The sequence below is a fragment of the Crassostrea angulata genome, chromosome 9, assembly GCF_025612915.1.
Source record: "Crassostrea angulata isolate pt1a10 chromosome 9, ASM2561291v2, whole genome shotgun sequence".
NCBI classification, from domain to species: Eukaryota; Metazoa; Mollusca; class Bivalvia; order Ostreida; family Ostreidae; genus Magallana; species Magallana angulata.
In genome coordinates, this window is record NC_069119.1 from 37,140,355 (window position 1) to 37,161,900 (window position 21,546).

Below are 21,546 nucleotides of genomic sequence, written 5' to 3' on the forward strand. Positions count from 1 at the left end.
TGAAACTGTACAGAGGTTAAAAAGTTGGATGTTTCATATCCGTGTACGTTACATGTAAGCAGTACATTGTACATGTATAGTCTTTAATTAATTTTATCTTGCTTGTTTTCGTGAGTGTGTGAGATGGTAAACAATATTTTTAGGGAACGGCTAGTCCGATAAAAACTGGGCATTACTGGTCCTAGTAACTGGCGCCAAAAAATCCGTTGAATGAATGTGCAGATAATCCGAATGTTCTATTTGCACACGCTTTGCCTGTAGAGCTCGCATCGCTCGCTGGCACTGCGCGCCAGTGAGCTGCGCTCGATATTATGTTATTGCAGAAGAATGATGTAAAGTCTAAACTCTATTTTTTTTATAATTTGAATTTTGAAAGATATTTATCAAATAAAAATTTCCAAATTAACTTTACAAACGATTCCTCTGTAAAAGTTTTTGATATAAAATCTAGGATGTTTTCCTGAACACATATTCTTAAGTACACAAGTAAAGTAGTATTCGTCACTGTTGTTTAATAAAAAAAAATTCAACTTCCTTTCATAACCAGGAAGGTTTGGTTCTTTATATACAACAGCAGTGATTGGCGACAGAATGACAGTGTTTAACGACCAAATGGCAGCACAGCACATGCGTTTGTGTAAGTAAACCATCTATCGTTGATACATATTTATCATCCGATTGTTATTTATTTTAAATTTTAGTTTAATTTTGTTTGAAAAACCATTATACAATATTGAATTTATGCATCAACGATTTGAAATTGCAATATCAAACTTGCAGGCCATGGTACTATTTCTGAGTTGTAGAAAACTGCAAGTCTTACACAAATAAAGGATTATAATCAAATATAACGGAAAAGACTAAAACCAAAATGTGAAAACATATTGCTCCTTTTGTTAAAATGTTTTACAATAAGAAAAATATTAATATAATTCATATACAGTGTATAAGAATTTGTATTTCTTTAAATATGGTCTCGTTAATTTTGTAAAACAAATCCCACATCCTGTTCAACATTGACGCCGAAAGTATTATCAGCATGACTTCTTTTATGCTATTTATGGAGGTACATGTAAAACATTTTTATCTTGTAGCTGTAAATGTTACTACTGTCATTGAGTGTTATCATGTTCTACAGCCACTTTTCTTTATTCCGTTGCAGGTGCTCCCCCCAGTATCACAATACTTGCTATCTGGGTTTTAATACACATGATTGTGACAGTAAGGTAGTGTTTGTTTCTTACCATTATATCTAACTCTTCTCGTCCAGCCATGCACTTTAAAAAAAAGTTCCTCTTATTTCCTTGTTTTCATCGTATTAACTCGGCTTTATATGTCCTTAGTTTTGCATAAGAGCATTACTTACTATGTGTCCTCCATAATCTATTTCTGTACTCCCGACGCACTACACATTATGTGTCTTTCAAGGATGTAGTAATGCACTTAGGACTTCACATACATTGATTGTTGTTTGATAGTATGTGTCTTATGAATTTTGTATCCTATATAAACTATATTTCTTCACCACATTATAATTTCTCGATAACAAATGTGCTTTATTATTGCAGACTTGTTATAACTCAAACGATGTAAATCAATACATTGAACATCAGTATTGAATATATAAACAACTAAGGTAATATCCATCTAAAGATGAATATTTGTTTGGCAAAAACAGTCACTTCATTTACCTCTGTAATTCTTTTTGTATGAATTCCTCTCAGGTAGATGTAATTCTGCGGTGTTATTACAATTATTATCTTGTACTCTTCTTTTGTTAGAAAGCCGACTGCATTGTGTAATGCTCTGTTAAAACATGCATTAAATAAAACCAATAATTTACAGCATTTGATCAGGCATCATTTATGTCGTGCTTTGAAAATTTGACACGTAAAGAAGTTGCATGTGAGCACAAGGAATTATATCTAAATTTTATCTATTATCTAGTTTAGATCAGGGTTTGTAGCTATAGACTGTTCAAGGCCAGCAATACCTTTGTAAATAACATTGACTCAATTGATAAGTGAAAGCTTCAAATCAGAATGTTTTATTTTTATTTTAGAATATTGTTTGTACCTCAAATGAGCAGTGTTTAAAAGTAATCATAGACGTTTAGGCCCAAATATATTTAGGTACAGTTTTTAGATGTTTTGGAACTTGTTTCTCTTATGTATAATAATTATGTATCTCAACCCCGTTTGCTTTAAAGTAGTTTTAAGGCATAGTATTTAGTTTATTATTTACAACGTAAATGATTAAACTAGTAACGAAACATTCTTTATTTAGGTCTGTTTGCCTATCTGATGCCTTATCATTCTATGCTAGTGACAAAGTTTGTGGATTCTACAGGACAGATTTTGCCGATGTTTTTATACTAAGTATTTGTTGTACTTATTCTTAATGTATCTCACTCTGCATTGCTAATGCATTAAGGGTAACAAATAATTGGGGTTGGGGTTCTGACAATTTTTTATAGTATTACTTCGTATGCTATCTTTGATGCTAATGGTAATGTGCGAGGATAGTCCGGATGATACTAGTATATATAAAAGCGCACTCGAGAGAAGAGCTGATTCTGGAGCAGGTACGGTGATCAGTGTAATACGACTGTACAGTGTTCGTATTTGGTTAAGCTTTAAATAGATCGTTATTATTTTATATTTTATTAACTGAGTGTACCTAGCTGCAGCTTGTGTCGGCTGCAGGGATACAGCCCTGTACATATGATATAGGCATAGAGCCTTATCAGGACAGATCTCGAGGCTGAGACATGTGCCTCGGATAGAGCCCTGGGTTACACCCCACAGATCAAAGAGCCCCGTCCATGTTATTTTGTGAATTACTTGTTTTGTATGCTTGGGATAGGTAATCCTTAAGCTTACAACTATCTATATATGTAACGGGATTTCCAAGCAATGATGAATACAATCTTTTCTCAAAATTTCATTAATGATGTTATATTTTTATACTCTGTAATATATTATGATAAAATAAATATAACAGAGATGTATAATATCAAGTCATAAAAATACATATATACATTTTTACAATAGAATTATCTTAAAATACATTTCCATTGAAATATACACAATTCATCATTCCCATATATACATATAATTTCATTCAGTCCAAGATCAGAAAGACACAATTAAGGGAAATAACTCTTATCAATATATAAGGTCATAGCTTTTTGTTGTTGTACAGAGTTTAGTTCATCATAAGGAATTTTGACATCTTGCGAGTGGGCAATCTCTTCTGTTTGTATGCTACATGTATGAGGAGAATCAATAATTGACACTGGATGAAGCTCACAAAGTATTTCCCTTGGATTGACTATAACTGTTCTTGTTGTTATGTTCACAGGTATTTTATGTTTGTCTTTGTATCGAAACATTACAACAGATGGTTCAATGTCCAAATCACTGGGAATTCTTAAGAACTTAGTTGATTGTAGAGGTGCACATGTTGATTGATAAGGAATTTCTTTGTCTGCATATCCTCTGAGTACTACCTGAGTATTTGGAAGAATAATTATCTTTCTCTGTTCTGCTGATTTTACAATAGCTAATCTGTAATTCTGTTTTATGAGTTCTTTCTCCCTAAGCTGCAAATTCCTAAAAGCTAGAAACCATGCTGTTTGTAATGCTGTTTGTTGTAAACATTTCTCTCCATTCTGTTGATGTGCATTACTTAGAAACAGGTTGATAATATTTGTCCCGAATAGTATTGGAACTGTCCTGCTATAGTTTGAGTCTGGTACTATCAGGAACAAACATGGTAAAGCTTCACAGTTTGGTATTCCAACTGGTTTAATATATGTTTCCATGTAACCCAAATAAGTGAGTGAATTTCCATCTGCTCATTATATGTTAATGAAATCCTTGATTGACTGAATTGATTTGTCCTGAAGATAGTTGTCATAAAATGATTTTGATATTGTGGAAATAGTAGACCCTGTATCAATTAGGGCTTTGGTCTTTATTTCTGAAATCACCACTTCTGTTTCTGCTGAATCGCCAATTAGTTTTGGTTGATATTTGAGGCTCTGTATTCCTCGACCTGTCGTCTGCCTCTCACCGACGGTCGACGTCCGTTTAAATTGCCTCTCTGATGATCAACTCTAACTCTACAGCCTATCTGCAAGTGACCTTTCTGTCCGCATCTCCAACATCCAACATCATCACTTGCTGTTTGGCTAGGATCATAGAATCTTGTACCCTGTGAATTGGAATTATAGAAACCAGTACTTTGAGGTGCTTGGAATCTATAACGACTCGATTGTCCTCGGAATCTAGCTGGGGCTCTGTATCTCTGACTGTAGTGTCCTCTTGTCAATGTTCTTCTATATTGACCATATTCTCTTTCTTTCCTCATTTCCTCTAATTCAGTGGATAATCTGTTTACAATTGTCCATAGTTCTTTAGTTTTTAGTTCTTTTCTACTGTGGTTCTTTTGGCAGGAACTGGTTTATCAGAATCTGATTTCCTTTTCTCCTTATCTTCCTCAAATATTCTCATTGCTCGTCTCAATCCATCAAAATCTGTGTATTTGTCATACAGATGACCTGCAGTATATTTTAGACTAGATTTCATTCCACTCCAAAACATATTCCGAAGCATGTCACTTTCATCATCTGGATTTACCAATCCTTGTATCGATGCCTTACTCAATAAATCCTCTAATCTACATCCCCATGCTGAAATGTCTTCACTTTCCTGTTGTTTAGCACTATAAAAATTTGCCATTAATGTCTCTTTTTCCTCCACTGTACCATAAATGCTGTCTAATTTATACATGCTTTCATCTACAGTTGCATTTGGTCCGAGTCTCCTTAAAACTGTCCCTGCTGGGCCTCTTAAAGACCTGAGAATATCTAAACAGATAACATTCTCTGAATAACCATCCGTTTGGAGGCATTCTACCTCATATCTCCACTGATCAAACAAAATCTCACCTTTTGTATCGCCTGAAAACAATACAAGTTTTGGAACACCACTAAGGGAAATAGGGGTTGGAGAATTGTGAATAGAATCATGAGTAGATAGACCAGGATTGGATGGGGATGGGCCATGGGATGGGACTGAGGGATTGACAGGGGGGTTGGATTGGACTGGGTTTTGTACCATTTGTTATGTATTGGGGTCTCTAGACTTCCTGTTTGACTCTCTATTTAATGACTCTGCATATGTCAAAACCCACTTTTTAAATTCTTCTGGATTACCACTATCAGGCTTAACATCTAATGCCTCTAGTGTTTGTGCCAAGTCATCTAATTCACTCTGAGTAAGTGCAGCCATGATGACAAATAATGTCAAACACAAAATCATGAAAAAAATAATTTGTCAACTCACTCAACACAAACATAAGACAATATACAAATAACACAAGACGAACATTTTTTAAAGGAAGTTTCTAGTATTTAAAAAAAAAATTCTGCTAGTAATACACAATATACTAATTGGAACACCTCAGACAGACAAAAGTTTGATCAGACACTGTGTACTTGTTTTTGTTTTATGTATTGAGTGCTTAAATAATATATAAACACTAAATGTTCACTTGATGTACCACTAAATGATAAACCAATGCAAATCAAACACCAAACTAATTTAACTTGAATTTCCTCAAACCAGACTGTATAACTAAACTAAGTCTCGTAAGTCAAAGTCTGTAAAATCAGTGAAAGTAATTAAATATTAGTAAATGAGAAAAATAAATAAACATTGACTCGTGATTGGTGTGATAGTTTTATGCTGGTATTCATATATAATTACTAAATAAACACATTCGCCAGACTGGTCTAAATCACCGAAACCAAAACACGTTACAATATCATCAATTCTTGTTTTAGATTAAACACAATTATGAGACTGAATTTAAAAACAAAATTTTCTATATGAAACTAAATCAATATTCTAATGACATTTTTGCACTTGAAATTAACATTTTTTATTATATATGCAAGGTTTTAAGCTGACATTTAGTCTGCCTCTCTATGTTACACAAAGTTTGTTCCAAACGTAAACCAAGATAATGTGAATGCATTAAACAATCAGATCAAATATAAGTAGTATCAAAATTTCAAAATATTGCATGGTTTATATTAATCCCTCTTATACACCCTCATTTTAAAAAATAATCCGTTTCCTTATTGATTTTAGATGATTTTCCTATACAAATGATTTGCAATACGAACAATTATGTTTATATAATGATTAGTAATATGGAATTACTTATTTAAGAAATATATTGCTCGATTCTGCCATAAATTTAAAACATGGCAAGTGAGAAACATAAACATTTTTTTTTCACTAGTAAACCTTTTTATTCACTGAATATAGTAGAAACATTTTTTTAAAACTTCCACTATGATCAAATAACTGTTTCTTATTATCACTCGCATTATGAGGTGTAAAGAATGCTATATATGCGGTAATCAACAGACAAAATGTATGTTTTTGGAAAAATGCAGCAAGTAGGCTATTGTAGTATAGCATTAATAAAATTTGTCGAAACTAGAGACAAAGAACTGAAACACTGTTTATCTTTATTTCGATATGTTATAAACTATTTTAAAATTGTTACAGTATTAAATATTAACAAGTTCATGCACACCTCCTAATGACCAGGATGAAACACTTTTATAGCTTTGAAAACAACACAGACGTATATTATCCTATAAATATACAGTTTCAAAAAATTTAAAAAAACATTTCTGTCGAATTACTTAAACTCCTATAAAATTCCTTAAATGCTCTTCAAACTGAACTTTTATTCTGACATTGACTTCTGACAGGGCCAGCCATTTTGACGTCTTCGAGAAAGACTGATTCTGATTGGACCATCAGGAATATTAACTAATGAAATTGAGTTTAACATTTTCTATCACAATAGCCGGTCTGGTCAGAAGTTGATGTGGCTGCAGAATAAAAGTTCAGTTTGGAGAGTATTTAAGGAATTTTATCGGAATTTAAGGATCTAAGTAGCGTGCGTTTGATTTTAAAAGATTAGTGCGAATGTTTCTCGACTTGTTGCAATACTGTTGTTGTCACAGTCAAAATCCCATCGTGAGCCCTGGACCGGTAAATGTCCGAGTAAAAATAAACTGGCGACTTCGAGAGAATAATGACGTATATCTCCGCTATTTAAGACCCATCAACTTGAAATTCGGCATGAGTGTATCTTAGACATTACTTTTCTGAAAAATACATGCATATGGAAAGTGTTGTTAAAAAATTGATTTATTAGGCTTTAGAAGCGAGCTGGTAGTTTAAATATCTGGGTCAGAGTTCAACCCCTTTCTTTATTTATGGTTACATTGAAATTAATGTTAAAACGGGCCTGGCCCCTGTGAAAGTGAACTGATTTTGTGCTTACAAGATTTTACAATCTATTGAATAGCAAGCTATCAATTTTGTGCTGTTTTCAGTTTCGTTTTTGTATTTTAGAACAAACATACCTTTTGGTTAAAATTATAAATGGTTCAAACATATTAAGCATTGTCTTAATATAACTCTGATGAACAAGAATGTACATTTGTGAAAAATAGATAAGCTGATGTGATTTTCTCTACATATTTAAATACATATATTTCTTATCAAAATGATATGACTAGTTCTTATTATCACGCAAAAATTTATTGTTACTTTTTTAATCTGACTTTGCCGTTCATTTTTGTAGATAGTAATAAGGAATGTTTGATTAAATGTTCCGTTGATTCCCGACCATCATATGAGAAAATGTCTTCAAGGAAACATGAACTAACGAAAATGACGATTAATTTTGTTTCAACAACACATCGAGGACCAGCAGTTCTTAAGAAATGGTGTCTCACTTATTTACCAACTAATACGGAGATTGATATCACCTGTAAGCGACAAGAAAGGCAAAGTGCGTACAAATGTTTTGCTAATTTATCATTTTTTTTTTATAAATTCGAAAGTACACAGTTAAACAAGCAAAAAATATGTGATCATTTTTAATACAATAATTCTATTTTAATTTTGACTTACATATCTGATATATTTCTAAATTAGTGGAACCACATATATTAAGAGTACGCAATATGATCTATCTATCTATCTATCTATCTATCTATCTATCTATCTATCTATCTATCTATCTATCTCTTTTTCTTTCTTTCTTTCTATCACAATTATTAGACAATTTATTGATTTTCTTGATGTTGTTTTTTTTCTGGAATAATTATGAGTTGCAATTTTTATTTATTTCCTAATTTTCATACTGTGTAAAAGATAAGCGATGTGATAATGACACCCAATGTGCTTATTTGGATCATTCCACATGTAACAAGACAAGCGGACTATGTCAGTGTGTGACAGGGTACTACCATCTGTGGGAAACGAACACCTGTGTTACAGGTAAAATTTAATTCTTTCTGAACCTATAGACTACATGGGTATGTAAGTGTGCTTTTAAGTTTTTTTTCTACATAATACAAATTTATATCTGTCGTGAAAATTTAAAATATCCTATTGTGATTAATTTTTTTTAATCAAATCTGGTTATAAAAAAAATAGTCGTCTAACAGTGATTCGCTTTTGCAGAAAATTTGAAAATTAAATATTTTTAGGTGTCGTATTGTCTTTGTGGGTTGGGGGGGGAGGTTGTTAATCGGTACTCATACATACTTGTTTAATAACAAAATAAATATACATATAGAAATGTTTTTAAACGCAAATCATGTATTGCACGACATTATTTAAAATACATATTCTATGTGAAATTTAGAACATTGTAGGTTTGATTACTGCCCCTTCCCATTTTTTTTTATTATCAATATTTATTTGGGTAGGCCTCACTCCTAATTAACTCCAAGCTTTTGATGAACGATACTGATACATATTTATTTAATACCAAAATTTTAGCAATATTACTACATGTAGGAGTTTTATTCAAATAAAATCTCTTCCACACAGCACAAGGAATAGGAGAATCATGCAACGCCTCAATACAATGTAAAGCTAAGACGCCGTATTCCATTTGTGACACCGAAAAAAAATGTGGATGTCAACAAGGTTACCTAGAGCTTAATAACTCCTGCTCACCAGGTATAATTTTTTGTTTCAATTTTGATTATCTTATGCCATCGATGTTTACCTGCAATAAATTAGTAAATGTGCAACCTTTTTAACTAGGGCGACACCTAAACGATACGTGTACTGATTCTACTCAATGCTCAGCAGCCACGTCTAACGCCATCTGTAGGTCAGGAGTTTGTGAGTGTACGGAAGGCCACCTGGCTATATCAAACAGATGTATAAATGGTAAATGTAATGATTGTCTGATTCAAACAATTTTCATGAACCTTTTTCTTTTCAGAATGTTCAATAACAGCAACAATAATTGTTAGGAATCTTGCATTAGACTATTAAGCAATTTAAATGTCCAATGATAAGACATTCTATCATCAATTTTAACCATGTAATTATATTGATGATTATATTCTAAACGTATTCTACTTATGCATGTATTCTATTGAGCGTTTTTTGGCGGAAAGCGACTTCCACTTCTTCAACTCTAAATGTCATGAAAAAACAGATACATTCAGATATACTCCAGTTCCAATCCACTTTCATCTGTGTTATAACCTATTTCCACCAAAGATCGTACATACTCAATATATTATTTTTAAAAGGTGTTGTTCCAACTTGGTTGGATACATGTATCTTATGTAGTTGTCCTTGTATTTAGTGTATAGATTCCGTTTAGCACTTAAGTTATGGACTGATTAATACACTATAATAAAAAAGTAACGTCCTATACGTAATAAAAAACAATAATGTAACAATATGATCAATGATCGATATCAATTAAGTTTTGAACGTTTTGTTTTTCTAAAGATCGACGTTTGGGTGAACAATGTGAAGACCACATACAATGCAAAGCAGCAACCAGACACTCCATGTGTAACAAAGACAACGAATGCAGTTGTCAGGAAAGATATGTAGAATTGAATGATTCTTGTGTGTCTGGTAAGTGAAATAAAACAAACTTGATCACCCCTACGAGTGTTATTGTCATTTAAATTTTAAAACACGTGATTTTATTTGACCCTTTCAGTTTCGCAGTAAAAATCGTGCCTCGTATTTATAATCTATTTCATAGAATCTAGGTACTTGTAATCAAGTATAAAATCTAAAGGTTTATTGATTTTAAACTTTATCTTCATTAATTGGTGGATCTGTTCTATAAATAAATGTGACAATACAAAAAATATTTTTTGTCTGCTGTTGCAAAAACATGCCTAGTAGAGATTTCCCCTGATGATTAATTTTTGATCCGCGCCTGACCTAGTAAGAGTATCAATAGTGAAACAGACTATACTTTTTTATGTAGAATATTCCTTAAAAATGGCTCGATATACTTAGTTTTTATGCAAAACAGACACCCATTATTTAAGAAAAGGTATTGCACATCGCAAGCATTTAACATGGTTATGATTTTATTAAGCAACACAATGTTTATATTTGTAGCCACTATACACGTGGTTGAACACGAACGATAACTCTGTTCTGAATATTATCATATATAATGATGATAATGATGATGTTATGATAATGATAATGATGATTATGATGATGATGATGATTGTTATTATACATAAACATTAATCAAGTTTACCTTTTGTTTTGTTGTTGTTTTTTTAATAGTACGCAGACTAAAAGAATCGTGTGATGCACCCATCCAGTGTTCTGAAGCCACAGCTAACTCATTATGTAACAAGAAGACTGGGGTCTGCGAGTGTATCGAAGGTCACCTTGAGATATCAAACACTTGTTTAAGTGGTATGATAAATTTGTTTAATCGCATCCATACAGTATAATAACTTTATAAACATCTTACTACAGTGACTGTACAATATCCAAAGCTTAAAGCCATATGGAGTTAATATTTTTTTGTTCCTAAGTTTTTTATGCATAATTTTTCATTTTCGTTTTGAGTTAATTATAAGATGTAATAAGTAAGTAAAAAGGCGACAATTGATGAAATATTTTGCTTCTCTAATTTTCTCAAAAAACAAATTTGTATAAAAATATCTCAACTACCTTATCCCACCTATATATCTCTATGTCTAAGTAAAATTGATAAGAGAGATAGCTGAAGAAAGTTGCTTCTTTACATTGATATAAATTATTATTAAATTTCAGTTCAGATTTTGTTAGACGAAATTCGCAAAAACTACGTCAATTGCACGTATTCCTCTGGTGGCTGCAAAAAAAATGAAAGTGAGAGGGTGTACATCAGTATCACTAATAAATCTTTGAAACACCTGGAAAAAAGTAAAGTCTATGGTAACGTATATGTGTTATCATTTCACTTTAGTCAAATTTGTAATTGTGTTTTAAAATCTCAAAAATATTAATGATAATAAAACACAGGTCTAAAGCCTCAACTATTGTTGATTTTCTTCTGTCACAATATACACGGATATCTGACGATAGAAGTCACACTGCATCAGTTTGTAAACAGCTACCTTTTCTTAAATACAGCGATTAAAAAGAACGATAACTCTAGTCTTGTTAGCGGCATTGGAGTGGCCTGTTTCTTATTAGGAGCTGCTATAGGTGGATTAGTTTACTTAATCATTGCTCGGAATAGAAGGAAAGCTAAACTAAGGTGAATTCTGATTATCTATCTTTCTATCTATCTATCTATCTATCTATCTATCTATCTATCTATTTATCTATCTATATATGATATTAAAGAAACAAAAAATATGTCATTACAAATATATGCATGATTTGATGGCACAAAACAACGTTTTTGTACTCTTCTTCACTAATCATAACTTATTAAATGAATATGTATTCGTTTATTTTCATCACCAGATCGAAAACATCCAGCGAGGACGCTACGGAGCAACTGTCTGTCCAGGTATTCATATCATCTATTTATTCTTTAATTCAGTTACCACCTTACGTCATTTTTTTTAAAAGTAAAATGTCAATAAAGGAAACAAAATAGCTTATACGTTATTTTTCTAAACTAACTACGAAAAATAAGTACTACAATAAAAGATTTTAATAAGTAGATTATCCTCAAGTCAATTAATGTGTCTGAATAAATATAAACTGACAATGCAGTTGTAAGTGCTTTTACAGGTTTCACAGCAAATGAATTCTCGACCTGTTTACAACAACGATATCAGAGACAATGAAGAAGGAAATGATGTCTACATTCACCTTCACCAAGACCCTTTTGAGGTCGATGTACAGTCGGACTATGATCACGCTCCTCAGCAAATGACTGCGGAGGATGATTACAGTCATATGAACACCTGTAACAAAACTCCCGTACATGAACCTGACGATTACGGAGAGCTTAATTAAAACAAAATCCACGCCTCTCGTGGGGGAACTGGCTTTTTAACAAATAAACCGCAGTTGGAAGGTTTTACATGTATTCACTTTTAGATTTGCAGAATTTTTATTTATTTATTCATTTTTTTAGCTTTTCATTCCTTTGACTACGTAGGGAAATGACAAATTTTCATGTAAACTATGTGGGTTTTTTTTATATTAAAGAATGAGAGAAAGAGTCAGAGAGATAGTAAAAAAAAATAGATATGTTAATATATTATTTATCTGTTATTATGATGTTATACAAACATAGCAAGAAATTGACCCAAACAATAGATATTTTTTACGAAAGAAATGAATGTATGGTTGGGTAGTGTGTTTGGTTGAGACGAAGAAGGAAAATGAAGTTTTCATTTTTTAGTTTAAATATTGTAGAACTCAGAATTTCGAAAGTTTATTTCTAAAAAGAATTATTGGTCCTTAAGTGGATCTGATTGGTTACTTTTTGACCTTCTTTCCTCTGTGTGTGAATAATAAAAATAAAATAAATAAGAATAAAATGTGTAAAAACGTTACGAGGAGTACCTTAAAATTTATTTTCAATTGCCAGAATCATTCTATAGATATTCTTCATTGCTTTTTAGAATAATTTATTTTTGTTGATGATTTGTTTTCTCAAGTATTGATATAATTTTATAGTAGACACCAAACCATGCAAAACAAAATGACATCTGGCGTACATATTGAAAGATTAAGATAGGGCAACTAACGCTTTTGTAAATCTTAGTCGGGGGGGGGGGGGGGGGGGTCAATTTTGTGCCATCATCATTGTGATTTTCCTTACATTATTAACTCCCGAAAAATTGTATAAGCAAAAGGATAAACAGTACTGAGTCTTTCAAATTTTTTTTCGATAATGCTTCAAATACACATTGTCAAGTAGCTTGTACGTGCATTATTCATATCATCATCCTTTATTTCAGCTTATTATTAAAATGTGTCTGTTTTGTTTCGGAAGTGCGTTCAGGAACAAACACTGTTATTAACGATATTCAAATACTGCTTTGTTTTTTTTTTCCAAAACAAAACTTGAATTTTGAAAATCTTTTAAACATATAAAGGATAATATTAATTCAAGCCTTGTGGTATATATAAGATATTCAAACACTGCTTTGGTTTTTTTTTCCAAAACAAAACTTGAATTTTGAAAATCTTTTGAACATATAAAGGATAATTTTAATTCAAGCATCGCGGTTTATATACGATTCCAATCATTAATTAAAGTAAACATAAAATTACAAGCATGGATGTGTTCTCATCACTTTATACGCTGTTTTACTTTTAAATTGTTACAGTTTCTAAACAAACACGAATCGATTTGTCAAAAAAAAATATGATGTAACGATTTTGCATATCGCAATCGGACTTAAATCCTTTAGATTGTATGAACTCGGCTGGTCCTTATTTATTTATGTTTATTTAATTATTAAATCTTAAACTTCAGGACAACCTATACGTCCTGTACGGCGCATATATACTTAATCACATCTCATCACATCTGTGTCAGTGCATTGAAGAGGTGACTTGGTATTTAGACTGGATCGTATAATACGTCGACCATAGGTTAACAACAATTCTGAAGAATTTAATGGTACTTGATTAAATTTTCCAAAATATCTTTGTAAAAATAATATTAATCAGTCGAAAATTAGCGCAATTTTTTGTGCACTGTAAATTGCAACTTATTATCACGAATAGTTTTTCAATTGGGCAAATCTTTTCTCATGTTTTTCATATAAATTTACTTCTTCAGGTGTCTTTGCGTGTGATAACACTACGTGTCGATTTTGTACTATAAAACCCATAACTTCAAATGACGCAAAATTGAGGCGCCAGCGGGGTTTGCTTATTTATATTTAAATATTAATCGTACAAAGGCTGAAAATATATAAATATAAGTAATAAGGAATCATTCTTTGAGTATTATGAGGTGTTAACTTCGGTCGGGACGTGATCAAATCTATCATAAAGCCGTTCGGGCTTTATTGGATTTGATCACACCCCGACCGAAATTATCACCTAATAATACTCAAAGAATGATTCCTTATTCCTTATATACATAAACTTTAATATAATTATAGAAATGTTAAGAAATAAGAAACATGATTCATCAAGATTATATATCTTTGACGTATGGGATAGATATTTATCAAAACTGCACTTAATTTCACTATTCAAATTCAAAAACTAATCTCTAACGGATTGGAGTAAACAGAGCAGCACAGATTACACTTGTCGATTTTAAAAAGGGAATTAAATCTAAATGAGAACGTTAGGTGGTCTACCTTGAAAATATAGTTTTAAAACAGTCATTGCTACTATAGCTTTTTTGTTTACTACTGACTGACTACAGAGATATATCAGGTGGATCAAAATATTGAAGACGGCGAGGCATAGGCAAAAAAAAAACTAATATGTTATGACACATAAAACAAAAAGTTTGGAATTCGAACGTTATTTGTTTGGAACTTAATAAATGTGGACAAATATATTTATATTTTTAATTTGAATCTCGAATGATGTAAAAGTTTATTAACAATTCTTCCTGACAAGTTTGTGCTGTAAAACCAGGGAAGTATTAAACACTGTCGGTTTATATAGATAGAACTTTAACTTCCTTATAAGACCAGGAAGTAACCAGGAAGTAACGATACCTATAAATATAAAACAGCAGTTAAAAACTTCTAAACGTGTTCGGGAAGACAGTGTGGGTATTCAGACCTTTGTGCTTCCTTTTATTTTTTTTAATATAACACCTGTTTGAAACCAGCAGAAACTGTTCACTGTTAATCGAAAAAATGGCACAGAACATGCCTTTGTGTTAGTAAAATTGTTTTTTTTTTTTTTTGATAATGCCCATTTATCATACGACAGCTAGAACGTACGTTTGTATTATGAAAGTTACGTCAAATTGTGGGCATTTTGCTTTTACCGTGTTAATGGACAACGATTTTTATTTTGAAAGTATAATATGTTTTACGGTGCCACCGTTCTGGCGAGCGCAGCAAGAATTACACATACCTTGCATCATTGTCAACCTAGGGTTATTTGGGTATCAAAGAACGTCAAAGAATTTTTGAGAGAGTAGAGAGTATTGTTCTACAATAAGTATGTCAAAGGTAGTTATTTTAATTATTATGAAACATACAGCCTAACCCCCTACCCAGAGAGAGAGAGAGAGAGAGAGAGAGAGAGAGAGAGAGAGAGAGAGAGAGAAAGAGAGACCACGGTCCCTGCTTGTTGGTGTGTAATTTCCCACTTTTAAATTTAATGGCCTGACTATATGCAGTATCTACAGAATTTTTATTTTTTCATTTTATTCCTTTTCATTTAGTTCAAAATGTCCTATTGTGTATTTCCTCCCTACTCATATAACGTTACTTGCCTGCCTACTGTACATGCATGCACAATTAAGTTAAAAATGGATCGATATGACAGTACAGTATGGCTCTTGCTGGTATATATTTATATAATCTATATATTTAAAAAAAATTAAAAACAAATCATATGTCAATGCGACATGTATCGCAGTCTATACTGAAATAGCTAGTACACTCATTACAGATGTTTGATCCACCTCTAAATTTATCGCGGGAAATATAGCGCGTGAGCACTGTGACGTCTTCCATGACTTTGATTGTCTTTGTTTACGTATCTCGACTCAATACGAAGGTATGGAAGCATGTAACAAATCTTTTTAGTCTCGCCAAAGCATATGCGGTACTTAAAACGTGTCTTCAAACTTTAAGACACCGTTAATCACGAGTTAAAAGTCCGCCATTTTTGGCATAGCACCACGGGTGAAAACATTAGAGAGCATTATGGGACGTAGACAAAAAATTTTGTTTTGATGAACTGTAGGTTTTGCTCGTTCTTTTTCCCGCGCACCCTGGTTCTTAGAGCTAGCTTCGCTTGCCGGCGATATAAAATTACGTTTCCTAATTTTCAAAAATCTTCATTTCACAGAAAAAGACTTTTACACTCAGTTTTATGGTACATGTATCTATTGGACATATGGACTTTTAAAAATCTAAATCATGCATGACTAATATAAAAAACTGTAACATTTAAAGAAAATGGCATAATGCGAAACAGTTTCTAAGATTGTCAGGCAAAACAAATTGAGAGCATTGATAAGTTGATACCATGAAAAGATATCGATAAAGCGCAATATTTACATTTGCAAATATGTTTCCTTTAATAAACCTATAGAATAACGAAAGCGTCTAATTCTGTATGTCATTGAACTTTTTAATGTCCTCACAATTATCATACAAAACGCTTATCGCTTGAATTATTGTAAATATAAAATCTCGGCAATCTTAACAATTCTGAACAATTTACCTTTTTCAATTATAAATATGAGTAATGAACAGTAATGTTAAAACGTTCACCGGAATATGAACTTGGTTGGTACGTGATAAAATCTTCTAAGAAGCCCTTTAGGCTTCACAAGATTTGATAGGATCATTTCTTATATTTCTTAAATATCCGCATAATGTATCTGTAATATATGAGAGTGTTATTTGTACAAGTACAGTCTCTTGATGCCCTTAAAAACTGACTGTATCGTGTTCAACATGAAGAGTATTTCCGCAAGTTCTTTATACAAGATAAAGCGTTAATTTTCTTTTTATACTTAATATGAACGTGCTTTCTTAAGTTCCTGTTTGTGATTTATTCTGTTTCAAGTGTTCCTTGTATCATTATACTAGCGCTGTGCCAGTATTGTATTGTCTGTTAATATCTCAAGTGTGTGTGTGTGGGTGGGGGGGGGGGGTCAGCCATGCACTAGAATAAAAGGCCACCTTTTTAAAGTGTTTATATATATATATATATATATATATATATATATATATATATATATATATATATATATATATATATATATATATATATATAGGTTTGAAAGTGGTCTATTGAACTGCTGTTCAATAGACTTCGATCTATAAGAGTGCTGGTCAATAGACTGTGATCTTTTAGATCGCCTGTCAATAGACTGCGATCTATCTGCAACTTTTTTTTAAGAAAAAGTTTAATTCCTACAAGATTAAACGATAACTAATTATGTTTATTTTACTATTGTTCTTAAAATTTATCTTTTAAATCATCTTAGTATTTATTAACAATGACCTGAATGCATAATGATATGAAAACCTTCTGTAATTTATAATTGTGAACACAAAATACTAAAAACAGAATAAGGTATTAAAAAAGTTATTTGATGTCTGAACAGTCAATGGACCCCAATTTTTTCCCTTGGTGCAGGAAACAGCTCAGTATGATCTATTACACGAGGCCCGTTAGCCTTCATAACGTCATGTTCACTTATATCTAATTAACGTTGTTTATGTCTGAAATATACTCATCTTGTGGATCATCTTGTTTTTGCGCGATAGGAACATCACTTTACTTATATCTGTGCACTTCCTTGTTTATCTATTTTTGCGTTTACTTAGTACCACTTCTTAACACGTTTTGTAAGCTTCAATTTTACACTTAAAGCTTCATAAACAGTGAATTCGTGTATTCATACACATTTTTCACCACAACAAAAGTAATTATTTCAACGTTAGAAATGATATGAAATGAACGTTAAAAACTATACTAGCGTTAAACCAGTTCTCTCCGAGTACCATTTCTTTCTAGTACATTGTGACGTCATTTTTCGTATATAATTTTTTGTGTTGATAAAATGACGTCACACGAGAACTGGTCGAACGCCAGTATAGTTTTTAACGTTCATTTTATATCATTTCTAACTGTTAAATAATTACTTAAGTTGCAAACACAACAGTAACATGCACCTTATTACTGTGGTTTCATCAATATTCGTTGAATACCAATTTTCGTGGATTTCGTTGTTTAGTTGATCCACGAAATTAAGTGTTCATCGAAGAGCAATTTCTATTAAGATTTTGTATTGATAGGGTCATTGGCCACGAATTTACCTATCCTTGAAACTGTGATTTTCACTTCATCCACGAAAATTGGTACCCTTGAATATTAATGAAACCACAGTAAATATAAAATATTTGTAATTGTGTTATGTAAACATCAAATACTTTATTTTAAGAGAGGAAGTTAATTTTTTAGTTTATCAACGTATCAAAGGAAGGAAAAATTGACCGAAAACTTCATCAGTGCGCGTTGTAGCATATAATTTTCTCATTTAATGCATCTTAACGGGTTTTTGAAGCAAATAATTTTTACCCTACCTCTTGTATCTACAAGTTGTATGTTTTGGTTGCTTTGGTATTTTAAGTGATTGAAATATTAACCAATATGTGTAAAGCATAGTTCATCATAAGTTTTGATGAGTCGATTGTTTTCTGATTATCATTTGAACATAGTGCATGTATTTGTGCATAGAGTAATGTCGTTAATTATTAGTCATGTGTTTCGCCTGCATTATAAATCTGACGTGTAATAATGATATGTAACCGGATTTAAGCTTTTAAAACGATGTCTAGAGACGAAGAAAAAATATAATGAATGATTATATTTTGTTTGCCATGTTGTTTTCTTTCATAACAATAGTATATATCAAAACACAGTATAACGTGCATGACAACGGAATAGATTAACAGTCAAGTACTATTTAGAAGCAAGGAAAGGGGGATGGGCTATCAAATTGACCTTTATCTCAATTATATATATATATATATATATATATATATATATATATATATATATATATATATATATATATAAATACGTCTTGCAATTTTAAAAAGCAAATCATGTACTACATAAAAAGAACATTAGAATAGTGTAAGTTTGATAACTGCCCATCCCCCATGTTCTTTTATGGGGGTAGGTCTCAATTCTAGTTCCTCCGGCTGTTGAAAAGTCTTACATACTGCCTTTAGCATCGTTCCATACAGTGGCACAAAAGTTATTATGCTGAATTTGTTTAGCATCTACTTTCCGGAAAGCGTGGGTCCTTCAGCTGTGAGGGAAATCCTTTCCTGTTTGCCATTGCAGTCTAACAACCATACACGGAGTTCAAAAGTGTGGAGAAAAAGAACAGAAGTGAAATATTTGAGTTTTAAAAAAAAGATATAGAACTATATTTCAGATTGTAATAAATAAAATGAAGAAAAAAAAATCATTTTATAAGTTTAGCCATTTCAAATACAGTAAGGCATCTATCGAATTTTATAATCAGCTGAACATCTTATCTAAACATTTTACAAAAAGAAATTTTACTTTTACCCATCTAACTTCAGTCTCGAACAGCTATAGCAGGATAGGTAAATATAAACCTAATGTTTTCCCAAAAATGGGGAGAAATGGATGGGTCAACCACCTTCTTCGCAAGTGACACATATTTTTTTAACACTTCCGATCTGTGATTGAAACTTCTGTCATCGCTTTGCATTTATGCCAATATATATGTACATGTAGTATAGAAATATTAGAAGAGAAATATTTGCAATGTACTAAAGTTTTATATTTCATCAGAACACAATTATGGCACAATTCTCTCCGAAGAAAATGTTTAGTGCAGAAACTCATTGAAATCATTTTTCAATCAGAAAAAGTCATTTCGCCTGCATATTTAAAGACAGACATTTTAACATCAATTCATTTTTTTTGTCGAAGAATACCTGATTTTTCCACCTCAATGGCTTGCGCAAGTGTTTTGCGATCTGATCCCTTACTGATGGACCAAATTGTTTTTATTTGTGTATCCACTTCCTTCAATCTAATTTATATCTACACGTAAATAAAGGTTTCGTATCATTCACGGTACATAACAAATCAATATTTTTCTTATTTACACAAATATAGCGCCAATATACCGTTTTGATAAAACTCCCCACACCATGATCACACGTGGAAAAAAATTAGCATTTAGTTTCATTACTGTATACATGTACGTTGATTCATGTTTAATCAAATCTACAAAGATCAATGAATATTAATAAACCATAATTTAATTAGTTACAATGTCCATAAAGTGCTACCTTAACTGTATCGTGTACTCACTTAGGAAATACAAGGTTTCCAAAAAGAAAAATGACCTGCACAAAGGTGATTAATATTTAAATTTCTTTAAACCGCACCCTATTGGTTTCCTGTATTGTACAACTGTGCATAATAGCGTCTGTTGTACCTATAAAAAATTGAGAATCATACTATGGGCAAATCTATACATACTAAATAAAGGGGCTTGAAATCCTACAAGCATGATGCTTACTTGTGACGTTTAAGCATATAGAATAAGAGCAAGGGCCAAACATCATGACATGTACCTTATCATTCCTTTTTCTATACTTTGAGATTTCCTTGTTTTCTGTATATCTTCTTGATTTTTTTCTTGTCATGTTGATAAGTGTTTTGGTTTTATAAAGTCTCAAATGTTATAAAATATGTATGCAAAGATGTGTAGTGCTCCTGTGCGAATCTTGATCAGGGGTTGAGGTGTCCACTTTCAGCCCTCATCCGCCCGCCTTTTGGAAAATTGAAAGTTTTATAATCCACATTGTAAAAATTACTAAAAATGGACATTTAATCTACCCCTATCACAGGAAACAGAATATCTGCTTCCGCATACTATTTGAGATAATCAATTTTATAAAAGTTTGACTAAAATATATATGACTACAAGAAGCAGTAACCAGCTGAGTTATTTCTAGTTTTAATGTCTATGTAACCCAATATGCCGCGTGTTTATAAAAAAGGCTATTTTCTATTTGATTTGAACATATTTTATTGCATATGTATATAGCATACATATACAAATTGTTAGGACACAAGTTCTAGCAACTAACGAGGTCTACACATGCTAAACAATACATAAAAATCTGTGTAAAACATTTCATGAAACATGTACCAAATAAAATCAAAAGATGCCTTTCTAACTAATTATTAACGTGGAACTTATAGCAAAAACTGATGATTTTATGATATAACAGAAATGCCTGCCCGACAACGCCCACTCAAACGAAAGAGTTTAAGTGCTCGTGTATTCTTAAGATTTGTAGTTTCCTCTGATGTTTATCGTACTATATAAAGTAAACGATTAATTAAACTTTTAATACATACATTATCAAAATACGTCCAAAAGGGGCAGTTGGTATTTAAGGGTTAAAGTATTACTCGACACTGTAGTTTTATAGATATAATTTTTACTTCCGTATATATTTAGGAAGCA

At 31.8% G+C, this 21,546-nt stretch overlaps 1 protein-coding gene across 3 annotated transcripts; it reads left to right on the plus strand.

Annotated features, from left to right (window-relative positions):
* Positions 1 to 552: 552 nt before the first annotated feature.
* Positions 553 to 13,130, plus strand: LOC128164090 (cell death abnormality protein 1-like). 3 transcript variants are annotated; one of them, XM_052827820.1, is made up of 13 exons: positions 553 to 637; positions 1,163 to 1,226; positions 2,287 to 2,378; positions 7,681 to 7,890; positions 8,256 to 8,381; positions 8,940 to 9,071; positions 9,159 to 9,287; positions 9,864 to 9,995; positions 10,674 to 10,808; positions 11,172 to 11,315; positions 11,514 to 11,640; positions 11,853 to 11,898; positions 12,126 to 13,130. In XM_052827820.1, the coding sequence occupies exons 1-13, from the start codon at positions 592 to 594 to the stop codon at positions 12,351 to 12,353; spliced, it is 1,611 nt and encodes a 536-aa protein (XP_052683780.1). In that variant the 5' UTR covers positions 553 to 591; the 3' UTR covers positions 12,354 to 13,130. The 3 variants fall into 3 exon arrangements, with proteins under 3 accessions (XP_052683780.1, XP_052683782.1, XP_052683783.1); XM_052827822.1 differs by having other exon boundaries at positions 12,115 to 12,273; XM_052827823.1 differs by lacking the exons at positions 553 to 637; positions 2,287 to 2,378 and having other exon boundaries at positions 12,126 to 13,129.
* Positions 13,131 to 21,546: the final 8,416 nt, after the last annotated feature.